This window comes from Lacerta agilis, chromosome 9 (assembly GCF_009819535.1).
Source record: "Lacerta agilis isolate rLacAgi1 chromosome 9, rLacAgi1.pri, whole genome shotgun sequence".
Classification (NCBI taxonomy): Eukaryota; Metazoa; Chordata; class Lepidosauria; order Squamata; family Lacertidae; genus Lacerta; species Lacerta agilis.
The window spans coordinates 10,623,953-10,641,661 of NC_046320.1; the positions used below are offsets into that span (position 1 = coordinate 10,623,953).

The 17,709-nt window shown below is 46.1% G+C and overlaps 1 protein-coding gene across 1 annotated transcript in view; it reads left to right on the forward strand.

Moving 5' to 3' along the window:
- Positions 1-17,312, forward strand: part of CPZ (carboxypeptidase Z) — a 36,506-nt gene extending 19,194 nt beyond the window's left edge. The window contains exons 7-11 of the mRNA XM_033160610.1: positions 157-315; positions 4,652-4,787; positions 9,949-10,088; positions 14,537-14,636; positions 16,649-17,312. Of these exons, the coding sequence (XP_033016501.1) occupies positions 157-315; positions 4,652-4,787; positions 9,949-10,088; positions 14,537-14,636; positions 16,649-17,013 (900 nt within the window). The 3' untranslated portion in view covers positions 17,014-17,312. The remainder of the gene's footprint in view (positions 1-156; positions 316-4,651; positions 4,788-9,948; positions 10,089-14,536; positions 14,637-16,648) is intronic.
- The last annotated feature ends 397 nt before the right edge of the window (positions 17,313-17,709 follow it).

Here is a 17,709-nt window from a genome sequence, read left to right on the forward strand (position 1 = left end):
TTCATGTGCTACGGTGATATCCTTCTTGACACAGAGCACTTTCATTAAAATGTTCCAGCGGTGTGTAAAGGCTTCAGGCTGTATTTTCCATTCACAATATCTCAATGAGGAAATATGAAATTCATCTTAATGTGATCACTTTAAAATGTTCTTCAGGTCGCCCCTGAGACGAAAGCTGTGATGAAGTGGCTCAAATCTATCCCATTTGTCCTGTCTGCCAGTCTCCATGGGGGGGACCTGGTTGTTTCCTACCCTTATGATTACTCCGTACACCCCCTGGAAGAGAAAATGTTTTCCCCCACCCCCGATGAAAAGGTAATACTGTATTACATGACAGACTCATTCAGAATAATCTGAACCTGTGTGAATTTTCAAAATGGCTGACCAAAGAATTTGCTAATAATTGCCTGACAAGAAAAGTGTGATAGTTCTACAAACGGCAATTGCTTGCATTTAAATGGCTCACCACACACATCCACTGCGGCTTAGAACAAGAGCCATTGTATTTAAGAAGAAAATGGGTGAATCCGTTGTCCCAGGAACGCCAAGTCTTAGTCCCCAGGATCAGCACGAAACATTGAAAGAGCAGCTCTGAGTAAAATGAAAAGGCAACAGAAGGGGGCAGTAATGTCATTTTTATTGAGTCTGTCAGAAGAAGCCCTTTTACTCACTTTCTTTGGGGTTGCAACTCCCAAAGCATCTTTATTTAGAAACCAATGGGATCTTCTTCCAAGAAAATTTGTCTAGGATTAGAGTGAGCTATCACCCTCTGAAGAACTTCAAAATGCACATTTCTCATTTTTCCTGTCCTGCATTTTATTGCCTTAAATCGCTGAATTACAAGATAAATAATTCACTTTTATCTCATAAAATGCTCCCCACCCCTTTTAAGGCAATCATACATGTAGTATTATATATCTGGATTCATCACACCAAGCAGGTAAGATGTCTGTAAGATGGAGCCCAAGATATTTTGTGTGGATTCTCAGGGCCCAGGCATCATTTTGGAGAGGCCAGTATAGACTTGGAATATGGGTCTCCTCCCACACATATATCATAATTCTATCCTATACATCCTGGCATAGATGAAGACCTAATAGCCTCATTTCAGTGCATGGAGCTGTCTGGGAGGCATTCTCTGAGACCCTGCAATGTTGGGTATCCAACTGAAAGGGGAGCTAGTCAGGCAGGAAGGGGTATTGAGGGGAGAGCAAAGGACACAGTGTCCCTCAGCCCAACAGGGGATAAAGGTGGGGTGGGAGATACATTGGGGCCCCAGCCACTAAGAAAGCGAAGCCCCCTAACCTAAAAAGGGTGAGAGTCTCACCAGATAGCTCTGAACGTTAAGAGACGTACTGGAGCTCTGAAGGCATTTGTGACCCACAAAGAAGTAAGATAGGAATCCTCAGGATCTGTTGGCCCATTGTCAGCCTTGGCTTTTGGAGCCCACAAAAATCTACCTTTGTTCCTTATCCACAGCTGCTTCACACACTACCCAGAAGCAACAACAAAGAGATTGTGAGCCACCTGCTTCAGGTTGTTGTGCAAAGGCAAAAACTGTGTGTGTGTTTGTGTGTGTGTTGTTGTTGTTCAGTCGTGTCCGACTCTTCATGACCCCATGGACCAGAACACGCCAGGCACCCCTATCCTCCACTGCCTCCCGCAGTTTGGCCAAACTCATGCCAGTTGCTTCGAGAACACTGTTCAATCCTCTGTCGCCCCCTTCTCCTTCTGCCCTCCACCTTTCCCAACATCAGGGTCTTTTCCAGGGAGTCTTCTCTTCTCATGAGGTGGCCAAAGTATTGGAGCCTCAACTTCAGGATCTGTCCTTCCAGTGAGCACAGAGCTGATTTCTTTAAGGATGGATATGTTTGATATGTGTGTGTGTGTGTGTGTGTGTGTGTGTGTGTGTGTACACACACACACACACACACACAAACTTTTCATACATTTTCCAAATACATAACATCTCTTCTTATCTTATACAATATTTTGGCTATAAGCCTAGGACTTCCATCAACTCCATCTAATGATTTTCAGTCTTCATCACTTACTCCTGCATTCCATTATTTTCACTGTTACTTTTAACAGTTCATAACTAATAACTGTTTTCATAAATTTCCCCTGCAATATTTCATATAGTCCTCCTTACAAAACTTCTTGCAGTCCTACTAGCGTAGTTAGTTGTTCGCGGTTGGTTTTCAAATAGTCCACATACGGTACGGTATTTTCTCCAGTCTTCTAAGAACCTCTGGTCCCGCCGATTTTGAATTCTCCCTGTCATCTTACCCAATTCTGCATAGTCCATTAATTTCATCTAAAGGCAAAAAACTGTTGACAAGTTTGGCTCCAGGCAAAGCACCTGGCACCATCTTTACAGAAGAACTGCTGCCACTTCTGGGTTACATGTGACGTGGACCTCAAAATATAAACAAGGAGAAGCTTAATGCATTTTAGTCAACAGCTCGCAGCCTGCTTTGTCTGTGGTTCCTGCAACCTAGAACTTTGAGGAAATGGGCTGCACCAAGGAAGTCTTGCCTCTTCTCGCTGCTGCAGCCTGTCTCCCCTTCACCCAGAAGCTGCTCCTCAGCTGCAGCTCCTCTGCTGACTGCCCGGTCACAAGTCCTTGGGCCTTGCTGTCTCCCCCTCTTAATCTCTCCGGCACACGTGCTTCTTTGTGCCTCCATAGCATTTTGCTGGTTTCTCTCCTCCAGACACTTCACCACCAGAATATTTTAGCTAGGCAAATGCACAGCTGAGTGCCTTTCTCTTAAGGTTTTTCAAAGGCTGTTAGCAGAATATCTGCAGTCTAGTACAACTGACATCAAACCAGGGCTGAAATAAGGCCTTTTAATTTATGCCAAGAGAACAAAAGTGCCCCGGAATGGGCATTTGTGACTTAGCTTGCCAGATCTATTCAAAGAAATGCTGAGCATTTAACACCTTTGGAAATATATAAGAGAGGGGTTTTTTTAAAAACTTTGTTTTATACCATCACTAGAGAATATATTTTTATTAGGCGACTGATGAAAATGAGGATAACAACCCAAAGCATTTGCAGTTAGAAATTGTGCTGCGGTTTAAAACACACGAGTTCTAAATGGTGGCGGGACACAGATGTGGAATCATTATTAATGACAATATGGTAATAAATAAATTGAATGACCAAGAATCCTCACTCTGCTGATCACTACGTGCAAATGTAAAATTAAAATAGCAACAAAACCTTCACACAGGACAGACAAGGATCCAGGAGGGGAGACTGACAATCAAGGTTCCTTTGTAGGACCTACAAATGAATTTCACCGGGTTCAAAACTAGACTGCTTCATCTCTTTTTTTCATTCATTAAAAAAGAAGAAGAAATGCAGTGAGCAACATAAAGTAACATGATAGGAAATTATGCAGGGTCGGAAACTGTAAAATTTTCTTGTTTTATCTTTTTGTAAATGGGTTTGAGGGTGTCCCCCCCCAACAATCAAACTGTGTCTAAATTTAAATAAAGAAACAAGCAAGCCAGCCAAAACATTATGCCAAACATTTAACTAGAATAGGCTGGGGATGTTTCCCATAATATCCCAGTCCTGGTGGGCTGCTGTGCAGGTCACAACCTGTTTGAAATGTCCAAATGCAAGTGGTAACATCAGGAATTTAATGGACATATGCTTGCAATGGGAGTGGGAAACTTAATGACTGTTTGAAAAAATATATTAAATTTAAATAATTTGGATGGATTTGTTAAAATGGAAAAACTAATAAAAATTAATATATATATAAAAGAAAGGTCCAAATGCTATAGTGACTGCATGCTGGAATTCAGGCATTTGTTTGCAGGGAACCACTGCTTCCCATGATGCTGAAAGCTCTGTGCTGCGGAAGCCAGAAGTTTGCACATTGGCGCCTCTGTGTGGCTGTGACTGAGCGCACTTCTCTGTGTTGGAGACACTTGGTGAGGTAACCTGCAAGTGTGAACCAGACCAGAGTTTCAACAACTGGAAGGCAAACAGCATTTGGAGTTGTTGTTGTTCGGTCGTTCAGTCGTGTCCGACTCTTCGTGACCCCATGGACCAGAGCACGCCAGGCACGCCTATCCTTCACTGCCTCTCGCAGTTTGGCCAAACTCATGTTAGTAGCTTCAAGAACACTGTCCAACCATCTCATCCTCTGTCGTCCCCTTCTCCTTGTGCCCTCCACCTTTCCCAACATCAGGGTCTTTTCTAGGGAGTCTTTTCTACTGGAGCCTCAGCTTCAGGATCTGTCCTTCTAGTGAGCACTCAGGGCTGATTTCTTTAAGAATGGATAGGTTTGATCTTCTTGCAGTCCATGGGACTCTCAAGAGTCTCCTCCAGCACCATAATTCAAAAGCATCCATTCTTCGGCGATCAACCTTCTTTATGGTCCAGCTCTCACTTCCGTACATTACTACTGGGAAAACCATAGCTTTAACTATACGGACCTTTGTCGGCAGGGTGATGTCTTTGCTTTTTAAGATGCTGTCTAGGTTTGTCATTGCTTTTCTCCCAAGAAGCAGGCGTCTTCTAATTTCATGACTGCTGTCACCATCTGCAGTGATCGTGGAACCCAAGAAAGTGAAATCTCTCACTGCCTCCATAATAAATATAATTCCACTCTCTCTCTCTCTCTCTTTTTAGATGTTCAAATTGCTGTCTAAAGCCTACGCAGATGCACACCCTGGCATCTCGGACAAGTCAGAAATGCGTTGTGGTGGAAATTTTGTGAAGCGAGGAGGCATCATAAATGGTGCTGAGTGGTACAGCTTTGCAGGAGGTACATCTCTTTAGCAATTTGACAACTCTGCAAAAAGCCTGAACTTTCTAATCTTAAATTCTCAAAGGAAAATTCAGCAAGGCTTTTGACAAAGTCCTCCATGATAGTCTCAGGAGGAAGCTGGTAAAATGTGGGTTGAACGAGGAAACTGTTAGGTGGATTCAGGGGCATAGGAGGGGAGGATGGGGCGGTTTGCCCCAGGTGACACTCTGGGGGGTGACAAGATGGCCCCTGCCTCCCCCGCAGCTGTCGAGTGGCTAAGGGCGCGCACCATCCATACAGGCGTCCATACGGGATGACACAAGCGTAGCCTGTACGGACACCATGCAAGCGGCAACCTGTATGGCTGCTGCGCACAAGCGGAAGCCTGTACAGACTGCGCATGTGCAACATCCTGTATGGTCACTGCACATGTGCACTCCGTACGGGCTGCCCCGCCCCGGGTGCCGGAGAGGGTTCCTCCGCCACTGGGTGGATTTGTAGCTGGTTGACTGACTGAACCCAAAGAGTGTTCATTAATGTTCCTCGTAATCCTGGAAGGAAGTGACAAGGGTTCTGTCCTGGGCCTGTTGTTGTTCAATGCTTTTATAAATGACTTGGATGAAGGAATTGAGGGGATGCTTATCAAATTTGTAGATGACACCCAACTGGGAAGGGTAGCTAATGCCACAGGAGACAGAATCAGGATTCAAAATTACTTTGACAGATCGGAGAATTGGGTGCAAGCTAACAAAATGAATTTCAATAGGGACAAATGTAAGGTTATGCACTTAGGCAGGAAGAACCAGGTGCACAAATCTAAGATGAGGGACACCTGGCTTACTAGCTGTACATGTGAAAAGGATCTAGGGGTCTTAGTAGACCACATGTTTAACAGTGTGATGCAGCAGCAAGAAAAGCTAATGATATTCTAGGCTGCATCAACAGAAGCATAGGGAAGCCATGGTCCCACTCTATTCTGCCTTGGTCAAACCACACCTGGGAATACTGTGTCCAATTCTGGGCTCCACAATTTAAGAAGGATGTTGACAAGCTGGAATGTGTACAGAGAAGGACAACCAAGATGATCAAGGCTGTGGCAACTAAGCCTTACAAGGAGCGCTTGAAGAAGCTGGGTATGTTTAGCCTGGAGAAGGGGAGACTGAGAGGAGATATGATAGCCATCTTCAGATATCTAAAGGGATGTCACATGGAAGATGGAGCGTGCTTGCTTTCTCCTGCTCCAGAGGCTAGGATCTGAATCAATGGTTACAAGAAAGGAGATTCCGTCTAAACATCAGGAAGAACTTTCTGACAGTAAGAACTGTTCAGCAGTGAAACAGACTCCCACAAGAGGTGGTGGACTCTCCATCTTTGGAGGTGTTTATAGTAGTAGTAGTAGTAGTAATAATAATAATAATAATAATAATAATAATAATAATAATAATAATTTTTTATTTATACCCTGCCCTCCCCAGCCAGAATCGGGCTCAGGGCGGCTAACACCAATAAAATTACAATAAAACGTAAAAGAAAAAGAAAAAAATACGGGTTAAAATACAATTTAAAATGCAGCCTCGTTTTAGTAGCAGCCCATAAATCAAAACCATAAGGGGAGGGAAACATAAGGGTCAGACTGAGTCCAACCCAAAGGCCAGGCGGAACAGCTCCATCTTGCAGGAAAGATGTCAAATCCCGCAGGGCCCTGGTCTCTTGTGACAGATCGTTACACCAAGTCGGGGCCAGTGCTGAAAAGGCCCTGGCCCTAGTTGAGACCAATCTAACCACCTTGTGGCTCAGGACCTCCAAAGTGTTGTTATTTGTGGACCTTATGGTCCTCCGCTGGGCATACCAGGAGAGGAAGTCCCGTAGGTACCAGGGTCCTAGGCCGCATAGGGCTTTAAAGGTTGGGTGGCTTTAGCTGAGATTTCTGCATTGCAAGGGTTTGGACTAGATCACCCTTGGATCCCTTCCAATTCTATGATTCCATGAATTCTAAGACAAGCCACACATTATTTTCACATATTATAGCAATTCTTAGAATTTCATGGGTCAATGAAGCTATTGCAAGTTGAGAAAGAGAAACTTTGGCTAAGTGTGCTGATTTGTTATTTACTGCATTTCTATCCCACTTTCCCATCCAAGGAGCTCAAGGTGGCTCTCCTGCTCCTTATTTAATTCCCACAAAAAGAACCCTGTGAGGTAGGTTAGACTGAGAGGAAGTGACTGGCCCAGGCCGCGTGTGGGGATTTGAATCTCAGGCTGGATCAACACTGATTTTTTTAAAAAGCTAAGAAAAAAAGTTATATCTGTCAGTGAAATTTTCCATTGGCTGCTGTACAGCGTCCCCTGGTGTCACATTTTTATACTGCATTTATAATGTTATAGCTCACCAGTATAGATTAGTCAGAAGGGACACAAGTGGCGCTGTGCTCTAAACCACAGAGCCTAGGGCTTGCCAGTCAGAAGGTCGGCGGTTCGAATCCCTGTGACAGGGTGAGTTCCTGTTGCTTGGTCCTGCCCGTCTAGCACTTTCGAAAGCACGTCAAAGTGCAAGTAGATAAATAGGTACTACTCCGACTGGAAGGTAAACGGCGTTTCCGTGATCTGCTCTGGTTCGTCAGAAGCAGCTTAGTCATGCTGGCCACATGACCCGGAAGCTGTCTGCGGACAAACACTGGCTCCCTTGGCCAGTAAAGCGAGATGAGCACCGCAACCCCAGAGTCGTCCACGACTGGACCTGACGGTCAGGGGTCCCTTTACCTTTACTTTATAGATTAGTCCTAAGGACTAGTCTCCCAAGTCCTAGTCTAATACTCAAATTGCTACACCACACTGGCTCTAATGTAAGCTTGCCTAATTTGTGATCCATCAAACCAAATGTATTAAAAGGAAGAGAATGATATATCTGCCAACATTTCACAGATGGAAACAGTGATGTGTTTTTATCTTACCAAGGATTACGTACTTTACACTGTTGACAAGACACATCACTACCTGCTTTATTCGCTTGTTTTGCAGTAGTCTGTCCTCTGCTGAATTTAGAGCCAAAAGTGTGATTCACTAGAAGTGGGGAAATGCTGTGGGCTCAGATTTGCCCCACAATCTGTTATGGATAGTTCAAAATATCTTAGCAACTGTACAGTGTGAAAAACAACAACAACAACAACAACAACAACAACAACAACAACAACAACAACGTTTATATCCTGCCTCTTTTCTACAAAGAGATCCAAGGTGGCTTAAGGATAAAACAGAAACAGCTAAAAGTACAGAAAAAATAAGATTAAAAGCAATTAAACACTGATTAGTATTAAAAACAGTGCTTTTTCAGGGAATACTCAGGGGTACACAGTACTGGCACTTTGTTGTTGTTGTTGTTAAAAGTTACAGGTAGGTAGCCGTGTTGGTCGTGTGCCATAGTCAAAACAAAATAAAAAATAGAAAAAAATTCCTTCCAGTACCACCTTAGAGACCAACTAAGTTTGTTCTCTGAAGAAGTGTGCATGCCCACGATAGCTCATACCAAGAACAAACTTAGTTGGTCTCTATGGTGCTACTGGAAGGATTTTTTTAATAGTAAAAAAGCACTGATTAAACACACAGACATAGAATCATAGAGTTGGAAGAGACCACAAGGGCCATCCAGTCCAACCCCCTGCCAAGCAGGAAACACCATCAAAGCATTCCTGACAGATGGCTGTCAAGCCTCTGCTTAAAGACCTCCAAAGAAGGAGACTCCACCACACTCCTTGGCAGCCAATTCCACTGTCAAACAGCTCTCACTGTCAGGAAGTTCTTCCTAATGCTTAGGTGGAATCTTCTTTCTTGTAGTTTGAATCCATTGCCCCGTGTCCGCTTCTCTGGAGCAGCAGAAAACAACCTTTCACCCTCCTCTATATGACATCCTTTTATATATTTGAACATGGCTATCATATCACCCCTTAACCTTCTCTTCTCCAGGCTAAACATACCCAGCTCCCTAAGCCGTTCCTCATAAGGCATCGTTTCCAGGCCTTTGACCATTTTGGTTGCCCTCCTCTGGACACGCTCCAGCTTGTCAGTATCCTTCTTGAACTGTGGTGCCCATATAAATACACACCTATAAAAGATATATTAAAACACAGTGATATTAACAACAAGAACATCACAACACTAGCCTTTTCCTTAAAAACAGTCAGGCAGAAATGGCAGGCTGTGCTGTCATATCATGCACAGATATTTGCCTACGTGTGCACTAGAGACAAAGTGCATCCATGCAGCTCCTAAGAGCTCTAATCTTGATGAGGGAGCCGAACACTGAAGACAGACTACTCCAGCTATTCACCCTAACAAAAACGTACCATGGCATCCCTAAGGGGAGAACATAGGGGAAATGCTTTGCCGGGGATAGAAGCCAGACAATAGGCTCTTTCTCTGGCTGATACTGCGGGTGAATGGGAAGGTTTCTCAGGAACCGCTGTTCTTCAAGCATCTGTTTCTAGAACGGCTAATGAGACAAGTGAAAAGTGCAAGTGAACCAGACTATTTCAAGCTACACTGGACCCACCTCCCATGTTGAGACATTCAGTGATATGACTATCTGAATAGGGAACTGGACATTTGGAATAAAGAAGTCCTAGTGGAGCCTGAAAGTGGTCCCTCCAGAAACACAATGCCCCCACCCTCAGTGAGACCCCCTGTGTACCAGGAACCAGTGAGACTGCTACCCACTTGGCACAGATATAACCACAGCGGATTGTGGGATCTATTCCAGATGATATAAATCCATTCCAGAGTTTGGGCAGAACAGAATGAACTCACAGAGTCATAGAATGATAGAGTTGGAAGGGACCCCAAGGGTCATCTAGTCCAACCCCCTGCAACGGAGGAATCCCAACTAAAGCATCCATGGCCGATGGCCATAATTCCTCCCAAATTTTCCAGAGTGGAACTCCAAATCCTTTACTTAAGTCATATTCACATTTCACATGACTATGTGAATCTACGTTGATTAGAATGTGATTCTGTTCCAAAAATCACCTCCTGTTTTCTGTTCCACATTCACACAATGCATAGAACTAAACCCTGGGAGGCTCCAAGTTGCTTTAGTGTCATATCAAAATGCCCCCGTCAAATACCATTACTGTACTGATGCTTTTGTTAGATCTCTAATGAACCTTCCAATCTTCCTCTTTTCAAGGAATGGCAGATTTTAATTACCTCCACACAAACTGTTTCGAAGTTACTGTGGAGCTTGGTTGCGAGAAGTTTCCCCTGGAAGAAGAACTCTATTCACTCTGGCAGCAAAACAAAGAAGCTCTTCTGAGGTTCATAGAAATGGTACAGTTTCTTGTGTCTTCTTTCTTTCTCCTCCCTTCCTTTTATTGAGCTGCTCACCAAGGAAGGTTTGTGACACTGTTTGACTCAAGGGACCCAGCTGCCTTTTTCACAAAGGGGCTGCGAGTTGCAGTCCACAGATGGCTCTGGTGTAGCTCCCTCCCATCTTTGAGATTATAGCTGAAGACCTAGGGCAAGCAGTGTCCAAATTCCTGCTGTCAAGCCAGTTACGTGTGTTCATTTTTCATTCTGCTCATCCTGGGCGGGGCCGGCCTGTCCATGAAGCAGACTGAGGGAGCTGCCTCAGGTAGCGGAATCCAAGGGGCACCGCCATGAGCATCCATCACCGCTGCCAGAGACGTGAGGAGAAGCAGCTGAGCTCTATACAGTGGTACCTCGCAAGACGAATGACTCGCGCAACGAAAAACTCGCTAGACGAAAGGGTTTTTCGATTTTTTTAGGTGATTCGCATGACGAATTTTTCTATGGCCGTGACTCGCAAAATGAAAACATTCGTCTTGCATTCGTCTTGCGCGGTACCACTGTAAGAAGAAGCGCAGCGGTGGCGGGAACCTGAAACGGAGCGGCTCCTCCTCCTCGTCTTCGCCGCGGCTCTCGGAGAAGCAGGGCACAGCTCCGCCGCCCTTCCCTCCCTCCCTCCGGCTCCCCCTTCCCGGTCAGGACGCGGCGGCCCCTTTCCTGCCCTGCCGCCTGAAGAGAGAAGCAGGGCAAAGCTGGGAGTCGCTGCTGCTGCCAGCAACAGGCAGCAGCCCCGACTTTTAATGCCCATAGGAACGCATTAATTAAATTTCAATGCATTCCTATGGGAAACCCTGCTTCGCAAGACGAAATTTTCACAAAACGAAACGACTCGCGGAACGAATTAATTTCGTCTTGCGAGGCACCACTGTAGTTCTATGATTCTAATGTGTAGTGCAGACTTTTTTTCTGGGTGTGGTGAAGGGTATGCGCTACAGGCCCCTTTTTTCTAGAAGAAAAGCACTGAATTCAAATATCATTTTTACAGTCATTTTTGTGAGGGGCACTCCAGAACAGACCTTCTTGAAACCCTTATTGGGGAGGCTGCAGCTTATGTTTTTCAAGCAAATGCTCTCTCAGATCAGTGGCCTGGCCTGGCAAGTCTACCAGAACAATAAGTGGCAGCAAAATTAGGAGCAACAAAACATCCCTTTCCAGGTCATTAGCAGGTATCTGTTGTGTATTGTTCTGAGGAGTCTGGTCATAATAGGGATTTAAAGTAGTTAGGAATATGCCAGTTTCCCTTCACGGGCATTAAGTTACTCCTCATAAAGCATCCGTTTTATTTGCAGTATCATCCTTCACTACAAAGTCCAGTCCAGACCCATAAATTTATTTTTATTTTACAGCTGATCTGCTTTAGTGAATCCAAATGGGACTCACTCGAGACAAAAGAGCCTGCGAATAAATGAGCCCCTAATAGAGATGACTGAGTCAAGTCACTTTGATTGTGTTTAGCCATAGGCCATTGTAACAAAAGCACTGACCTCACCCAGTAAAGTCTGGGAAGCACTGGCGGAGGAACAGGAGTGTGGAGGGAGAAGACCGCCCCCGGCACCACTATTCCGGTAGGGTGCCATCGCAGCGCCCCCCCAACACGTGCCATGCCCCCCCAACACGTGCCGGGCACCACGCCCCCAGAATGTGTGCCACGCCCCCCGGGGTGCCAGCCACGCCCCCGCCTGCTCTCCGCCCCCGGTAGCGGAGCATGCAGCTTTGCGACTGCTGGGAAGAGCCATGAATATAGCAGGTAGGGAAGCATTAAACCAAGGAAATTTCCTGAACGACCGAGCGTCCTCTCAGTCAAAACCATTGCCTCATTCCATCCCCGCTCCCCAATCATAGCAAAAAGAGCCACTCTGTGCACGGTGGATAAATCTTCACATGATAATCAATCCTAAAAATTCCTGGGCTCAACCACCTTTTTCAAGTTCAGTAGATGGTATTGTGCCATCTCATAAAGTTTAACCCGAAACAGAAATGTAGATTGATGGATCTCGCAGAAATAGATGGAAATCCACTCTCTGCTCTGTGGCAAAAACCCCTCGGGGAAAGGCCTCACTCACCAAGATCTCTTCTTTGTTCAATAAGCAGCAATGCAAAAGCCAGACGGTGAGGGAAATTGCAGAACTAGAGACTTTGCACAAGGAGGACAGAATTTACCCTGCTGAAATTAACTTTATGGCTAAGTAAAAATTAGAAACATGAGCTATTTACAGGTTATTTACAAAAACGTTTCATACACAAAATATTTTGAAGATAGCAACCAAAAACAGTTACTATTTTTTTAAGTACACATTAAAAAAAAACCATGGAAGATTGGGGGAGGATGAATGATAACTAATGAATTTGTAACATTGAAGAAGTTGCACCCATCATCAAAACCTGATGAAAATCCAGTTAATTCTGTCCTGCACCTTTCTGTCTTCACATCTACTTCATGTCAAGAAGATGGAGAAACGTGAACAGGATTGGAATTGCAGACAACAGCCCAGGCCTAAGCAGCAGCTTTATTTTGCAGTTTCAAACAAGGTTGATGGGGCTGGTCGGTTGGTTTTACTCAGTCCTGGGTGGAATATACATTCCCCTGCAAGCTTGACTCAGTCACTCTAGAGTGCCTGCTGTGGCTGTAGACACCAATGTGGGAGAGACATGTTTTGTTGCAGCTGGAGGTGCTGGTCCAAGGGTAATCCAAGAGGCGAGGTCTGGGTCCGGTCCGAAGTCTAAGGAGTCTACGAGGGGTCATTCCGATGAAGCAGTTTCAGGGAACTAAGCGAGGGCAGGCACAGGAACACAGGCAGGATCTGGCAAGCACCAATGTTGCTCCCACAAGCTGGGGTGGAATCTGACTGTCCTTTTATCTCTGCCGAGGTAATGGCCGGTCCTGATCCCCCGATGACCCACCACCCTGCCTCGCCTGAAGGCAAGCACTCCTCCTGCGAGTACTCAGGTCCCTCCTTCTCTCAGCCCTGAGACTCTGCAGCTCAGGAGACGCTGGAGGGTTACTAGTCCCAGGGGCCACCTCAGCTTCTGATGGCCCAGCTGACGGCAATGAGGACAGGCGCAGGCCCCTGACTCGGCCCAGCTGGTGCTTGTTGCAAGGGAACCTGAGCAGACTGAGGCTCTTCAGGATCAGGCCCCAGACTAGGTTCAGCTGATGCCTGCGGAAGAGGATCCGACGCAGACTGAGCCTCCTCTGGTTCTGAGTCCAAGGCTGAGGCCCAGGCCATCACAATGGCATTTCTTCACTCTGCACGCCTCCCAGAGGTCATTCCTCCTCTGGTCACTGCTATGGATGCACAACATGAGTGTCTGTCTCTAGGCACTTCTGTAAGGGATTCCCACATGGTGGGGGTGATGTCGCCAACCTTCATGTCACGTTTGAAGACATCTCTGTCTTCTTCTTTAGCAATCCCTTGTAGCCGAGTAAGATAGTCTTCCATTAACACGATTTTAACAATGAGTCCGTAAGTGACTGTGGAGGCCAATTCTGAATCCACACATCCTTCCACAAGTGGGGACATTGGTTTCCGGGCGGGAGTAACACAGAGTTGGTCTGCCAATGGGCCCAGTGCCTGAAGCCAGTTCCCTGTAGATCACATCCTTCGGGATCCTACCATCTTCCATTCTGTGGATATGACCAGGCCAGTGTAGACGTCGCTGAGACAGAAGTGTGAACATACAGGGAATGTGGGCTCAAGAGAGCACATCTTTGAGTCTGTCCTGCCATGTAATGCCCAAAATCTTCTAGATGCAGTCCATGTGGAAGGTGCTGAGATGTCACTCCTAACAGTTGTAAGTTGCCTACATAAAGCAACATGCTCAACACACAAGCCTGGTTGACCTTCATCTTGGCATCACATTCTCCCATACCCTTTTGGAGAGGCGAGCCATTACCGTAGCTGCCTTGCCAATATGCTTGTCCAGCTGTTGGTTATGATGGAGCTTATGTAGACAAAATTGTCTACCATGTGCGGTCAACAGTGCTGATGTATGGGGTGCTGGTGACATCCTGACCCAGGGGTGTTGGTCATTGCCAGGCTGGTGGTTGATGAGTCTCTGTAGAGATTCCTCTAGGTTGTGTCATTTGCAAACAAGACCTCTTGGTGTGGGTCATGAGTGTTTGAACAGACCCCCGTCGCTCCTCAAATGAAAGTCCACACTGTCTTCAGTTGAGCTGAAGGCAAAAGAGAGCAGCAGGGAGAAGAATATGCTAAAGAGAGTTGGGACGAGAACACAACTCTGTTTCACACCATACATTAAAATCATGAAATAAAAACCACAAACAACCACAGAGGTAAAATTCCACTAAACTCCCACTACACATGCAGATTTTAATGATGCCAGTGAAGAATAGATACAATAAGTTACTTTATTGCCACCTGTTAAAATTGCTGACTCTTTCTTTGTAGGCTCATCGTGGAATAAAAGGAATTGTATCTGACAAATTTGGAAACCCGATAAAGAATGCCCGGATTTCGGTCAAAGGCATCCGTCATGATACACTTGCAGGTAATAGAGTTGTAAAGGTAAAGGGAACCCTGACCATTAAGTCCAGTTGCGAACGACTCTGGGGTTGCGGTGCTCATCTCGCTTTATTGGCTGAGGGAGCCGGTGTACAACTTCCAGGTCATGTAGCCAGTATGACTAAGCCGCTTCTGGCAAAACCAGAGCAGCGCACGGAAACACTGTTTACCTTCCCGCCGGAGTGGTACCTATTTATCTACTTGCACTTTGATGTGCTTTCGAACTGCTAGGTTGGCAGGAGCTGGGACCGAGCAACGGGAGCTCACCCCGTCATGGGGTTGTATGGAGAAGCAAATTAAGGCCTGAAATTGCAAGGTGTGGTTCATCTGAATATCATAATATTCTTTTTTCATTTCGAGTACAGTAATGTTTTATTAATTGATTCACTTACGGACTTCCGGCGGCTGACGCCATTCACTTACGCAACAACTTCTTTACCTTCAAGTCAATTTACAAAATCCAAAAGCAATAAAACAACTCGGACATGAATTGTAACTAATAAATTAAACTATCAAAATACAGTGGTACCTCGGTTTATGAACTTAATCCATTCTGGAAGTCCGTTCTTAAACCGAAACCGTTCTTAAACCAAGGTGTGCTTTCCTAATGAGGCTTCCCGCCACCGGTGCCCTTCCACCATTCGGATTCCGTTCTTAGACCGAGGTAAAGTTCACAAACCGGGACACTACTTCTGGTTTTGCGGAGTTCGTGAACCGAATAGTTCGTAAACAGGGCTGTTCTCAAACCGAGGTACCACTGTATCAAAGGAAAGATCAAAACCAGGGAAAAGCCAATGTGACGCCCTCCAGATGTTGGATTGCAGTTCCCATCAGCTCTGAACGTTGGCCGATGGAAATTGTAGTCGCTTCGGGCGGTGGAATCGGGGAGGGGGGTCGTCCATCTGCCCCTGCCGCTGCTGCAGAACTCACAGAACTCTTGTAGAAGTCTTGAAACTTCGGGGCGGGGCGGCACCTTCCCATTTCACTTCAAGCAGCAAAGTAGGATGGGCTGCCCCTGATTGTAGGGTAACAACATTTTGGGGGCCACGTGTTCCCCCAGGCCTGTGTGAGAATAACATGGAAAGAAGCATCAATGTCTGTGGTTCTCCGGTCTTGGACTCAAACTACTATAAAGGTTTAATAGTGACGGGAAAGTTAAATGAGCATGGTTTCAAACTAGAACTGAGGTATGAATTTCAACAAGATTCTGCACTTAGGCAGGAAGAACCAGAGTGGGAGCTTAAAGGTGAGTCCCCTCAGTCCTAGTCTACAACTACATTATACCGTCTCCAGAGCATCTCACTTTCAATAAATCCTATCCTACCGTCGCATGCGGAGGGGGCGGGGGGCCCCGGGCAGCGCCCCTGTTAGGGGTGACACATCGGGGGCGGCCCCGCCCACTGGGCTTTAAAAAAAAAAATTTAAACATTTTTTAACAAAAAAATCTTTTTAGGTTATTTTCGGCACTGCCGGGGTGGAGCCGCAGGGGTGGCCAGCGAGGAGGGGTGTCACCCCCCCGCTGGCCACCCCTGCGGCTCCGCCCCAGCAGCACCGAAAATAGCCCCCCCTTCCAGCGGCGCAGCTCGGCATGGAGGCAAGGGGCGGGCCAGCGAGGTGGCCCGTCCCTCTCCCTGCCCTGACTTGCGCTCCGCCAAGGGAGCCCGGGCGGCAGATTTGGGAGTCTTTGCAGCCCGCAAACACTCCCGAATCCGCCGTCCAGCACCCCTTCTTGCCGCGGCTGCTCACGCAGGCACGAGCAGCCGCGGCAAGAAGGGGTGCTGCCGCCGGGCGGAGGCTTCTTCAGGAGTCTTTGCAGCCCGCAAAGACTCCTGAATCCGCCGCCCGGCACCCCCAGGGGTGCCTCTTGGCTTCCCCGCCCCCGGCAGCCAAGGGGCTAAGAACGCCCCTGCCTACTGAAACAGACCAATGAATATGCATATGTGGAAGTATCATTCTATAATGTTTGAAAATTTAAAACAAGGTATTTGTCTCCTTTAGCTGCCGGTGGAGACTACTGGAGACTGCTGCCCCCTGGTACATACGTTGTCAGTGCTCAGGCTCGTGGCTACAGTAAAGTCCTGAAGAAGGTGACTTTGCCTGCCAAGATGACCAAGGCTGGACGGGTAGACTTTGTCTTGCGACCCCTCCTTAGTAAGCCCACCCGAATTGGCCATGGGGCCATGGGCACAGCACATGAGCATTATGACCCACTGGAACACTTCGACCCTCATGCTCAACATGCCCAGCCAGAACCAAGAGATGATGGAGGGCAGTCTGTCCAGCCGAGAGAAAAGCCCTGGTGGTGGTCTTACTTCAGCTCTCTTGATCAACAAAAACCTTTGTGGCTGCTTAAACATCACTAAACTGTTCTACGTTGCACTCTTCATCTGAGCACACTACCAGTAAATTGCATTTCCGGCTCTACCTTTGATGATAACAGAAGTATTTGAATCCGATTCCATTGTGAATATAACATTGCCTTCCTTCCCTCCCCCCTTCCTGCATTTTCTTTATTTCAAAATACAAAGAAAATATTAAAATTAGTATGCTCTTAAAGCTGGATGTAGCGGTTAATATTCCCTAGCACTGTGCTTCCCTTGTGCCATTGTTGTTAATCATCAGATTTATTATTTATTAGGACCCTAAAGTACCTGAAGAGAAATCTTCCTGATCCTTTAATGCATTTTCATACATGTCTTAACACATTCATTACTGCAAGTGAAAACACCCTTTAGGAAAAATTGGAAAAGCCTTTTCTTCTATACACATTACTTCTACTTAACTTGGTACATTAATTTCCCCATCTGAAATGGTTTCTTAAAAAATATCACTTAATGTCGTCTACATTGGTTTTCATGTAGGCTTTTGAAAAGTATGAAAGGAGAGGTCCTCATTTAAGCCGGCAGTGACTTAAATGAGGTAGCCGGGTTCTTTCAGACTGAAAAGGACATCTTGCTCTTGCTGAAACTAAGATCCAGCGTGCGTTTCTCAAAAACAAGTCATGCCAGACGAATCTCATTTCTTTTTTTGATTGAGTTACAAGCTTGGTGGATCAGGGG